Here is a 13506-nt window from a genome sequence, read left to right as displayed (position 1 = left end):
AGCAAGGAGAAGCTGCAGATGAAATATGAAATCTGTCACAGCGTTTTGGCTGTAGGTGAAATTAAATAGTTTGTCAATTCTGTGACATCGGTTGTGGAATGAGAGATGGCAGGTTTTCAAAGGCGATGAAAGTCCTCAGAAAAGCAGCCACTCGTAAAAGTACAAGTTTCAACAAGTGACAAAAGGTGCGGAATATACCTGTGAGGTGTGGAAGTGAAGTACAAGCCTCAAGAATGTTGAACATAGCTGACCATCCGACCATACGGCGCCACTCGTGGATCTGGTAAGATTTGCTGTTTGTGTGTTGGGTTGATGTTTGTAGGGGTGCCTGTGTTTGTTTGTATTTGTGTATATATATATAAATATATACATATTTTTTTTTTTTTTTTTTTTGTTTCTGCTGGTGCAAGCGTCAGGGGCTCGACAAGTCGGCCATAGAAATTCCATCATCAAAGAAAGACGTAGCACTCTGTGAACCTCTTAAAGTACTTTATTTGTTGTCAATCGCTCCACCATAGATAGGTAGATAGATATCTTTTTGTACATAGTTATCTGTCCTTATCTCACAAACAGCATTTGGTTGGAACACCAATAAATCATGACAACATGCCAGTATTTTCATCCAAAGGGAATCCTAGAATCTCTTTACATGTAATGTGAGTCCTTCAGTGCAAACTCGGTATTCTGGTGGCATTTATAGCCAGCACGCGGATCAGCCTTGTATCTGTTGTCATGCCACCGATAGCCCTGCGCAGCAATCAGGATTGTAGTACGCGGTTACCAGTTATGTAGTTCGAAATCTATACATTATACTTTACCTCACAAAATCAAATTTTGTTGTTTGTGACGCACCAAATAATAGCAATATCAGCAATCATCATTTATTGGATCTGCCATACATGTTTTTGAAATCCATTCATTACAAATATAGTTGTGAGCAGACTATTGCATCAGTCAAACATTCAAACACTGTTCCTCCTAAAGGTCTGTGGTTTATTTGCGTTGAGTTACTGTTGTAGTAAGTGAATATGATTCATCTGAAGAGGTGTCCTCACAACCATGTTTAACTTGTAGGGCAATTATAACAGTGACTGCCTCAGAAAGAATGAAGGTTAGATCTGTGTTGTGAGTGAAATCGTGATCTTTACTGCTCAGTGTGGTAAAGATAATGTTAATGTTAAAGACCTTCCCCATTCAGCCTCAAATCTCGTCTTCTTCACTTGAAAGGTCTCTTGTGCAAGAAGCATAGTGTGGTTATCATTGGCTTCTTATTCATCAGAAAGTGCCCAGGGTGCCTAAAATCAACGTTCTTACCGGGCCTATGGAGATTCTTCTGACACATTTCTCACATTTTGCAGTGAATGTCTTGAACCTTCACTACCTAATGGTATGCTTTCAGTGCATCATATGATTGGCCATTATGTTCCAGCACATCAGTTAAGTTGCCATTAAAATGTTGTTCACAAGCAGCTCACGGGCCTCAATGTCAGTGTCGTATGTAGCATTAAAGAGGGTTAGCTATCAGCAACATGGTTGTTTTCCAGCAAATGGTTACCAGACACATTAAGCACCAGTGAAACAGGTAAGCTCAAGCTGTCTATGCTGTAACCTGGAACTCTGTGGTTAAAACTCGACAGTATTCACTCACAATATGTACAAATGTATGTTATGTGTGGTCTCCATAAATTCTCTTCCTTTATTCAGCCTATCCCATGGGGTTCAGTGACAAACTGTCGAAGACAAAAATATTGTGATACAGAAATATTGTCTCAAAAATATTGATCACAATATTATTGTTTTCCTATACATATAATGCTAAGTAAAAAAATATCGAAAATAATATATTGTTTACACTAATAATATAAAAAACTATATACCAAAATGTCCTTTTTAACATCTATATACATATATATATATATATAAAAATGGTAAATATATTAACATGTAACAGTAATATAATGTAAATTAAATATATTTAAATCCTAATAATATATATCAATGCATATCTATCTATACTTATTTAAACGACACACACAAATATATATGTATGTGTATATGTTTATCTACACATATATAATGTAAAACTATTATTAAAATAATAATTTATATTCATATCATAATTTTCTATTTTTTTAAATGTAATAATATAACAAATATATATATATATATATATATATATATATATGTGTGTGTGTGTGTTTATGTATATATACAATAAAGTAAAAACCATAAAAAAATGAACTGGATTTTTTTTAAATAAAACTTCCCAATTTAATTACACATAAAAGTAAATAAATATTTTAAAAACATTTTACTAAAAATGTATTTTATATTACAAAATATTACTATATAAAAATAAAATTTGAAATACAAAAAAATGCTGATAATATAATTGTAAACAATATTATTAAAACTAGAAAATTCAAGGATTAATACATATACTATTTTCATCGCCAGACTGTGCAACAGTAGGGAAAGCATTGGACTCGGGAGGGGTAACATTTACTAATCTTACTCCAGATGGTGCAAAATGAGGAAAGCATTTGAATCGGGAGGAGTAAACTTTACTATTCCCAATCTAGTCGGTGCAACAGTAGGGAAAGAATTGGGACACAGGATAGGTACAGTTTACTATTCCTACTCCAGCCTGTGCAACAGTAGGGAAAGCCTTGGACTCCGGAGGGGTAACATTTTATATTCCCACTCCAGTCTGTGCAACAGTAGGTAAAGCATTGGACTCACGAGGGTTAAAATTTACTATTCCCACTCCAGCCGGTGCAAAAGTAGGGCAAGCGTTGGACTTTGAAGGAGTAAAATTTACTAGTCTGTGCAAAAGTAGGGAAAGCGGTGGAAACAGCAGGGGTAAAATTTACTAATCCCACTCCAGTCAGTGCAACAGTAGGGAAAGCGTTGAACTCTGAAGGTGTAGAACGTACTATTCCCACTCCAGTCTGTGCAACTGTATAGAAAACTTTGGACTCAGGAAGTCTAAAATGTACTATTCTTACTCCAGTCTGTGCAACAGTGGAGAAAGCTTTGGGCTCAGGAGGGGTAAAATTTACTAACCCCACTCCCGTCGGTAAAACAGTAGGGAAAGCGTTGGACTCAGGAGGGTTAAAAATGTCTATTACCACTCCAGTCGGTGCTACAGTAGGGAAAGTGTTGGACTCAGGTGGGGTAAAATTTACTTTTCCTACTCCACTCACTGAAACAGTAGGGAACGTGTTGGACTCAGGAAGAGTAAAATGTGCTATTCCCACTCCAGCCTGTGCAACAGTAGGGAAAGCGTTGGACTCTAAAGGGGTAAAATTTACTATTCCCACTGCACTAAGTGCAACAGTATGAAAAGCGTTGGACTCAGGAGGCGTAACATTTACTATTCTCACTCCAGCCTGTGCAACAGTAGGGAAAGCGTTGGACTCTAAAGGGGTAAAATTTACTAATCCCACTGCACTAAGTGCAACAGTATGAAAAGCGTTGGACTCAAGAGGCATAACATTTACTATTCTCACTCCAGTCGATGCAGCAGTAGGGAAAGCACTGGACTCAGGAAGGGTAAAATGTACTATTCCTACTCCAGTCGGTACAACAGTAGTGAAAGTGTTGGACTCAAGAGGGCTAAAATGTACTATTCCCAGTCCAGTCTGTGCAACAGTAGGGAAAGTGTTGGGCTCAGGACGGGTATAATTTACTATTCCCTCTCCAGTCAATGCAACAGTAGGGAAAGCTTTGGACTCAGGAAGGGTAAAATTGGCTATTCCCTCTCCAGTCTGTGGAACAGTACTGAAATCATTGGACTCAGGCGATGTAAAATGTACTATTCCCACTCCAGTCGGTGCAACAGTAGGGAAGGCATTGAACTCAGGAAGTGTAAAATTTACTATTCCTACTCCACTCGGTGCAACAGTAGGGAAAGCGTTGGACTCTGAAGGGATAAAATGTACTATTCCCCCTCCAATGTGTGCAAGAGTAGGGAAAACATTGGATTCAGGATGGGTAAAATTTACTATTTTTACTCCAGTCAGTGCAACAGCAGGAAAAGCTTTGGACTCAGGAAGGGTAAAATTTACTATTCCTGCTCCAGTCTGTGCAACAGTACGGAAAATGTTGGACTCAGGAGGGGTAAAAATTACTATTACCACTCCAGTCAGTGCAACAATAGGGAAAGCGTTGAACTCAGGAAGGGTAAAGTGTACTATTCCTGCTCCAGCCTGTGCAACAGTAGTGAAAGCGCTGGACTCGGGAGGGATAACATTTACTAATCCCTCTCCAGTTGGTGCAACAGTAGGGAAAGCTTTGGACTCAGGAAGGGTAAAATTTACTATTCCCATTCCATTCTGTGCAACAGTAGGGAAAGCTTTGGACTCAGGAGGGGTAAAATTTACTATTTACTCTCCATTCTTCCCACCCTATAACCCCACAAACCCAACAACCCGCAGATCAAATATAACTTAAAAAATTATAATAATTACATAATGTACATAATGAATTAACAATGAATTAATAAAAAAATCAATAATTAATAATTAATAATTATTATTTAATTAACTTCCTACACTTTACCACTAACTCGCGCCTAAAATGTAACAAAAACATTTAGATAATTAATTATCAAATAAATAATTAATATTAATTTTAAAACATTTATTTATTAATTAATTAACTTCCCACCCTGTACCCCTACAAACCTCACAACCGCTACAACACTATAATTTACTATTTCAAACTTAAATTAGAAATATAAGTAACTTAAAATTACAAACTATATTTAAAAACATTAACAAAAATTATACAACCAATACAGAACATATACAATTAAAATATTATTTAAGCACATAAAGACATTCAGAAAACAATATTTCTTACCTTCAAACATCAATAATTTTGTCAATGGTATTTTTGCACACAATATTTATGTGTCACAATATTGAAAACTCAATATTTCTGCTACTCAATAATTTTAACTCAGTACTTTGTATCCCATGGATCAGCAAATCAGGATTAGATGAGTCATGGGGGAGCTATGCATAACATAGGTCCAACTGCGTAAGGCCCTCTTCCCCTAGTTTTATTTTAAAATCACTATATACCTTGTGTCCTGTCACTGACTGTCACAGTCCCCTGGGCTTAGCTCACTACTTCCTGACAAATGTTGAAAAAAACTAGTGTACTGTCAGCCCACATCAACACTCCTGGCAGTAATGTTCATTCCTCAGGTACAGAAAGAAAATACCTCACATCCTGTCAGACTCCTCCGCCAACCTCATTACCACACCTTCACCACTTAATTTTGTACATTAATCCAATTTCTTTGTATCTTTCCACCATCCCTCACAACCAGTGGTAGCTTAATTCACCACCCAGTCCCAATATTATACAAACAAAGTAATACACAATGTCCTTCCAATCTCACGCACAGTCTTCTGTGCATTTCCTTCCCGCTTCCAAGTCCAAACTGTGCTGTCTGTTCACAAACTGAGAGCCGAGAGCCAGGACCCCAGTAACAGCGGCTCTGTGAGCCTCTCATCATCACCGCCCACAGTTTCCAGTCAGGTTAGGTTGGGAGAGGCCTGTGCTTGAAAGGAGAGGTGAACATTTGCTTCACAAGAGCACCTCCTACATTTCCCTGGCTCCCTCTGGTGTCTTAAGACTAGGACGAGGCAGCAGATCACCATTAAGTCAGAGAACAGCCTTCATGGCCTGGTGCTTCCCTCCTATAACATCAGAGCACTGAAAAATACAACTTGTTTTTTCACTGCTCTGAAATCAGAGCAGTGAATAACCAGGCTTCGAAAATACTATTGGCCTAATTTACAAGGCCTTTGTGTCACCACTGCATCATTTTATTTTTGATGTAGCAGTGGCGCAAAACAGTGCTTTACACTGCTTCACCTTTACAAACTGACACATCGGCCCAATGTGTCAGTTTGTAAAGCCTTGCGTCATGTTATACCTGCGCCATGTATAATGTATGCAAGGTAGGCATTCCCACGGGAAAAACCACACTGCATCATTCTGTGACTTCACTATGTCAGAATTGTACCGCCTGCTCAGCGCAGGCATAAAAATGACACAGGGCTTTTCTCAATGGAGGCCTCCTGGCACTTCTGGACTAGCGTAATTGTTTTGATGCTAGTCCAGCTATGCGTGAGTTTAGCGCCAAAAATGGGTCAGAATTTCTCACACATCTATGAAAATGTGCACCATAGAGCTCTGTATTGTAAACACAGCACATCCATAGCGTCATTACGGAGTTGTAGGGCAGCACAAGAAATCTGACCCATCTGAGACAATGCATCAGATTCTTGTAAATGAGGCCCCCGGTTCTTAATGAAAGCTTTCTATGGAAGCTGTTCATAACAATAAGCTTTTCCTCTTTCTGCAGCATAGAGGACACGGGCACCTAGGGGCCTATTTTCAAGCCCCTTGCACCGCTGCTGCGTCACTTTTCATATGGGAAAAAGTGACGCACAGGCGGTGCAAGGGACTTCCAAATAAGCCCCCTAGTTTATATGGCAGAGTAGCTTTCAAATGTAGCAGTAGAGAGCTGTAAGATCCATACTCTCATCACATAAATATTGATGCCATATGTATTTAATTCCAAAACACTGTCCAGCAGCGAGCAAAAGATGCACAGCAAGTGAGATCCAACATCTGTAATCTGATTTCGGCACCCCCAGGGACCTCTTACAACCTTTACACATATCTTCAAAAGCAACGGGAGAAGGGAGTAAAGGTGTTGAAAATTTAACTAGCTGTAATGAGTATTGCTTCGTGTAAAGGACAGCTTCGTTGCTCTTCGAAAGCTGTTCTGTGACCTATAAATCATCCTTGAATTCAACAGCGCACTGGTGTAGTAGTGAAAGGTGATGGCACGACGGAACCACCTTTTGGCCGTTAGTGAAAGTGCAACCAGCACTAATGTCCAGCAAGTTGTTAGTGTTCGGTTTCACTCTTAGCTGTGTCCCTTCGTGAAAGTGAAGATAGTCAACCGCGATGCTAAGTGCACCACTTACTTTTGTGATGCTGAAAAGAAATGCCAAATACATTACAAGTAATGGGAATGTGAAGAACATCATGTTAATGACAAAAAAATAAAAGTATGTTTTTCCACTGACTTTTTCCAAACAGCGAACCCAATTCCCAAAGTCTTTTGCATATTGGATGCTCGAGTGGCATGATTGACTAGTGAAAGTTCTCATTTTGTATTAAAAAAAGATGGATTTACACTTTTAAATCGATTAGCTTGCAATATTATATCAGCATGGTGTAATTTTCTGTGGGGTTAAATATCTTCCCAGAGGTGGGAACTCGAGATACAATTAAACACTGGTTGGCGTCCTCAGACTAATATGTTTGTAAGCATTAATTAACTTTATTATGCCCCATTCTCACCCTTCGCTCTGGCGCTGCAAGGGAAGCAATATACCAAGCGTTTTGCTTCTCAGTCTCGCATTAGCATGGTCCCCCTCTAGGTCATGGCGGGTCTACGACCTGGTTAGGGCTTGCTTGACTAGTCCTCATTTGCCTTTGTGAACCTGAGAGGGCTTGTGTGTGAACTCCTGCTCAAAATGTTGGCTTCTTTCAGCCTAGCATGAGTAGGTGGAATCTTGCCATTTTAAGGTTTGTGTAGTTTCTGCTCCAGTTGCCAGCATTGGTTGCTCTTCCACATCCCTCCCCCTTAACCACGAGTAGCTGTTCACATTGTTCAGAAGTAGTGGTGCTGCCTTTAAAAAAAACATAAATAAAATGTAATATGATATGGGTACTGCTTATGTCACCAATTCCCATTGTTACCCTTTTGGTATTCTTTCACTAATTTGACAGCAACTCTGCCTGGCTCACGTTAGTATATGAATTACCAGGCCATTACTGATCACCCTCCCCCCATTTTGTTTACAAACACACAGTATCACAGTGCCTCTGAGGCTCAGCTCGTTAGTCATTATTATAATAATTATAACTCGAAGTTCTGTCTCTCACATATCCTCACACATCACATTGCCAGGTGTTGTGCTCAAAATCTGCAACTTGGTGGTCATCATACATGCCATGAAAACACTTCTCATACAGGTTCAAAACAAAAACAAGACCCTGCCAAGCACACTCCTTACAGGGTGTAGCTTGCTGTTGGCATGGGTAAGTGCTTCAGCACCCCACATCGGGATCGCAAACGCTACAACACAATGCAATAAATACATTCAAGCATTTACTCCTGCCCAGGGCAGGGGTAACCCCCCCCATACAGAGTGGAAATCGGGAAGGAACAATCTCTGAGAAGGTGTTTCACCTTAGGGAAATATAGTTTTCCTTTGGGGAAAAATAGCATGTTCAGATACACTTTCGCTTAGCCTTTGCACAAGTTCAAAAGTGCACCATGTCATTCAATGTACTTATACATGAGCACTCTTGGGAGACTATGGGGCTCATTACAAGTTTGGCGGGCGGACGAGCTGACCACCAAACTCACGGGGATGAGGCGGCCATCAACCCGGCTGCCTCACTCCCCATTGTATTATGATGTTCCCACTGGGCTGACAGACGGGAATATCATATAATGACATTCCCGCTGGTCAGCCCAGCGGTAACAGTGCTACGGTATACCTTAGCACCACCAGCACCCTTGGAATGCGCACTGTCTGCAAAGTATTCCAAGGGTGCTGGACTGTGTGTCTGCCAGCCTTTTCATGGCGGGGTCCCCTCCATGAAAAGGCTGGCAGAAACTGGACTCCTGATCAGTGTTGCAGTCAGCGCCGCCATGGCAAACTATGACTTTGACCATCTTCAACCCATCGGGAACCAGGTTCCTGGCGGGGATGGTGGTGCCCTAGCAGTCCAACCACCAGGGTTGTAATGTGGTGGTCAGACAGCCTGGAGTGCGGCAGTCTGACCACCACCGCTGCATTGGTGGTCCTAGGACCGCCAATTTCACAATGAGGCCCTATGCCTGTGGCAGTTTCCCAAGAGTACTCCTGAATATCTTTGAGAATTGCAAAGAATTTCTAAATGTATTCCAAATGTATGAACAAACCTACAACAGCAGATGTTCTCCTATTTGTGAATCGGGCCCTATGTTTTTTTTTCTTAATTTGCTTTCATCTGCTGTTATCCACTGTGCAAAGTATATGACAAAAGAATAGTTTGCTAATTTTGTCATAAAGCTGCTCTACAAGTTGAACAATGTACCAATTAAGTTTTGCGCTTGTGAATGTTCTCTTTTACTCCGCAGCACTACACTGTGTTCACCATCGTTCACGGAAGTGTTTACGGAAGCGTGTATGTATATGTGAAACTGTACCCAAGGATTTAAATGTTGCGTCAGACCGCTAAGCTCCAGGGTGAGAGCTTTATTTCATTGAAAAGATGTTGCTATGGGAGTTTGATCCAGAGCTGTCATTCCTGCTTTATGGTGGAAGGGATAGTTATGAAACATTTTTCTAGACACCACCCTTAAATACCAAGCCTCCTGGTGTAAAATATACATTTTTTCTTTAATATTATTGCACTGGTGTGTAACACTATATTTAAAACAATTTTTTTATTATAATCTTCAAAAATTAATTTGCGTTTATTTCTGGAGAGGGCACTGGTTGATTAAAACCGGGCTATTTTGATGCAGCAGATTTTTTACATTTTATCTTGATTTTAACTATTTCATCGTTTGCAATTGCACATGTGATTGAACATATGTATTGGTTTCTAAGAATGCCGCCTCTGGAGCAATGATGAGGCAATCAGCACATTCATTGTTAAATGGCGTCTACTATATTATTCTTATAGAGCATGTTAAATTTGTGGGGGGGGGTAAAATTGATGAAAAGCGTTGTGATCACTGTATTTGTTATCCTGTTTAAATGTACTGCTGAATGCAAGAGACTAACAATGCAAGTGTAACTACACACAGACACACACACACACATCTATAACGCCCTCGGAAAAAAAAAGAGTCAGACAGATGCAATGTATTGAAATATTTAACTGGGTAGCTTTACACACTCAAAGGGAGGACATTGACTTGCTCAGTTATGACTGGAAGTGCTTGGTGGTAATTTCACCCATGCTCTCCTCTAACTCCTATTCAGTCATGTGATAACCGGCCTTTTTAAATATCCCCGTTTCCAGATGATGGCTAATCCTTGAGCATCCACAATCATTGTACCTTTAGTTTCATCCCGGGACATGTTGAATTAGTTTACTATTTCATTCCACTCTCTCTTCCAGGATGAGAATCCTTGCATTTCTTTACAGAACTCCCCCACCCCGCCCCCAAGTTTTAGCAGCACTGGTCTTTTGAGATTGCTTACTCTTAACTGTGCGAATTCTCTTTTCGAAATTATTTTTTTTCTAGCACATGCCCAGCCTTCTTTCCGCGGCGTGCATGTTTGCATTCTTGAATGTTTCATATCGTTAACAGGACAAGGGACCTCACTGACTTAGCAATATGGCTGAGAACAGGTCAACCTGAATCCTTTGGAAACTCTAACATTAATATTGCTGTACCAATTTTTCATAATTTGAATAGTCTCAACTGGCAATGTTTAACTTGAACTTTTACATAATATAAAGAGTGCCCTCATTGTACCTAATTGAGTGTCTGCCTCTTATGGCTGTTATATACATTTGCTGCTGTATAAATAGTTGTCTATAGTCCACAATCAATCAATCTATCAGGAATTTGTAAAGCGCACTACTCACCGGTGAGGGTCTCAAGGAGCTGAGGAGGGTGGGGGAGAAAGCCAGAATAGGGGATGGGGTGCTGCTACTGCTCGAACAGCCAGGTCTTGAAAATTCCCTGAAGGTAGGGAGGTCTTTGGCCTGGCGCTAGTGGCTAGGAAAAGTGTTCCATGTTTTGGCGGCAAGATACGAGAATGATCTACCGCCGGTTGTAGTTCTGCGGACACGTCGGACGGTTGCGAGGGCAAGGTCGGCAGAGCAGAGATGTTGGGTCTGGGTGTAGAAGGAGAGCCGTCTGTTGAGGTATTCTGGTCTGGTACTGTGCAGTGCTTTGTGAGCGTGGGTGAGGAGTTTGAATGTGATTCTCTTGTTGACTAGGAGCCAGTGCAGGTTTCTCAGGTGGTCTGTGATGTGGCAGTGGCGGGGATGTCAGGGATGATGTGTTTGGAGGCGTTCTGGATGCGTTGCAGCCTCTTCTGGAGTTTGTCCGTGGTTTCTGCGTAGAGGAGATTGCCGTAGTCCAGTTTGCTGCTTACGAGGGCTTGGGCGACTCTTCTTCTGGTTTCGGTGAGTATCCATTTGGAGATCTTTCGGAGCATGCAGAGGGAGGAGGAGATGGCGTTGACTTGCTGGGTCATGAATAATGAGGAGTCCAAGATGAATCCTAGGTTGCGTGTGTGGTCGGTGGGAGTCCGAGCGGCTCCAAGGGTGGTAGGCCACCAGGAGTCATCCCATGTGGAGGGGGTGGAGCCGAAAAAGAGGACTTTCATCTTGTCGCAATTGAGTTTGAGGCAGCTGCTCTTCATCCATCCGGCGACGGCCTTCATTCCTTCGTGGAGGTAGATCTTGGTGAGGGAGTGGATTAGCTGGGTGTCGTCGGCGTATGAGATGATGTTGAAGTTGTGGGATCGGGCGATGTTAGCGAGCGGAGCCATGTAGACGTTGAAGAGGGTCGGACTGAGAGACAAACCCTGGGGTACTATATTGTTCAGGTCTAAAATGTTTTCTCTATTAATGTCTAAACATCCATTTGCAAAACACAGACTTTTCTGGATCACATCAAATTGTATATACATTTTTACATTACCTCCTTCTAAGAACACCTGATTATGTATGGTGTCTAATATTACTATTTATTATATGAGCATCTAAAAAAGCATTTTGAGGTTACTATTAGCACATATCTAAGAAATAGGCTCCATTCATTAGATAACAGCGATCACCGCTGATTTAATTTCAGTGTTGAAAATATTCACCTATATCTGTGGTGAACAGGTAGACTATTGTACCTATAAATCTTTCCTCTGGTTCGTGCTCTACATTTTCTCACACCCATCTGGGACCATTATATCCCAGACATATTGCTGTTCACTAATATGCTTGAGTCAAACAAGGACATGTCTCCAGTACTCCAATGCTATTAATTGTTTCACATTATGGCAGTTCAGATGAAATGCTACTTACCTCAGGGTCCTCTTCTCGTCCTCTGCTCTCCTATGGCAGAAGGAAGATTGTGTCTATGAAACACATCTGGTGGTTTCAGGAACCTGAGACCTCTCTCCGGACGAGGCTGAGAGAGGCCTTACAAAACATTTAAAATGTAGTTACCAAGCAGGCTAGCTGTACAAAAGCTTTTGCCAGTGTAACCTGTACTATCTGTGTCGCCTGGCCACCGACTCTTGTTTTCTTCTACTACAGACTTCTATTTCTTCATCGTCCCATTCCCATTGGCTTCACAATTTTCGTACAGCACCAACATCCCATTTATGATATCAGTGATGCTTCTAAAATGGCTGACCTCAGAATCTTCAGCACCAGTACTCACACACGCATTTGTCATGCAGGCAGGTAGACTAAGAAATAAAGAAAACCCTGAGAAATGCAACTCCTGGTTGGTAAATTAGTTCAATGCTACAAGAAAGCACACCAACACACCCTTGTGTACCAGCATTACTTCAACTGTGACACTCCTTTCCAAGCACTAGAACTATTATGTATCTCCAGTCTGCCTTTACCTCTCAATGGATGTTGACACCCAAGTTCAACACAGGCCACTCAACGAGGCATTACTATTGACCGGTAGAAGGTGCAAAACAACAGCTTAATTTATACAGCCATCATTTTTCTTGTTCTTCCAGTCACGTTGCCACTGTTTACATAGCGAACATTTTGTAATTTAAAGTACATGCTCTTGAAGGTATTAGCCAAACCTTTGGGTTTTCACATACTTCCAGTCACGGGAATCATGCTTTGTACTGGGTGGCTCCTCTGGAGCCAATCAAATTAATTGGTGATATGTGCACCACTTTGATCTAACCACCTCCAAAGAACATAGAATTCTAATAGAGATATAATTTAATGCAAACATTCTATGGTTGTGTGTTCCGAATGAAAATATTGATCACACCATGCATCAAAGTACATTCAGAACGAGAATAGATATATCAATATTGCCCATTAGCACTTACAGCTCCCCATTTTCCCACTTTCCGCACCTCAACATTTCTTCCCCTTTTTAAATTGCATTTTTCTTATGAAGAATTAACCAGAAAGGCTTCTTCACTCCTCAGAAGTGGGGTATCTCGCTGTTGTGTTTTTTTTTTTTTTTTTTTTTAACCAAAAGGGCACTTCTGTCTTACTCTGGGAAACCCATAAATAAAACAAAAATCAGCAAAAACATTTCCCATGCAATGCTGAGTTCCATCCTTCCTCATGGTAAGCATGGGTGTCTCTCTTGCATGTCTTGAGAGAGATTTCCACCTCCTAATATTCGCAGTTTAGCTATATCTTCCCCTGAATAACATATTTGGGCCTTGCTGGTTATTGCACAGT

At 40.9% G+C, this 13506-nt stretch overlaps 1 protein-coding gene across 3 annotated transcripts in view; it reads left to right on the top strand.

Annotated features, from left to right (window-relative positions):
- PDE4B (phosphodiesterase 4B) overlaps positions 1-13506 on the top strand; it is a 1531620-nt gene that overhangs the window by 1183980 nt on the left and 334134 nt on the right. Inside the window, exon 1 of one of the 3 annotated variants that reach the window (XM_069232489.1) lies at positions 109-283. The exons of the other annotated variants lie outside the window; for them this stretch is intronic. Within the exon in view, the coding sequence (XP_069088590.1) occupies positions 234-283 (50 nt within the window). The 5' untranslated portion in view covers positions 109-233. Of the gene's footprint in view, positions 1-108; positions 284-13506 lie in introns of those variants that run through there. 3 annotated transcript variants of the gene reach the window in all.

The sequence above is a fragment of the Pleurodeles waltl genome, chromosome 4_2 (assembly GCF_031143425.1).
Source record: "Pleurodeles waltl isolate 20211129_DDA chromosome 4_2, aPleWal1.hap1.20221129, whole genome shotgun sequence".
In the NCBI taxonomy this organism is placed as follows: Eukaryota; Metazoa; Chordata; class Amphibia; order Caudata; family Salamandridae; genus Pleurodeles; species Pleurodeles waltl.
Note: the sequence above shows the minus strand (reverse complement) of the source record. Positions and strands in the feature narration are given on the sequence as shown.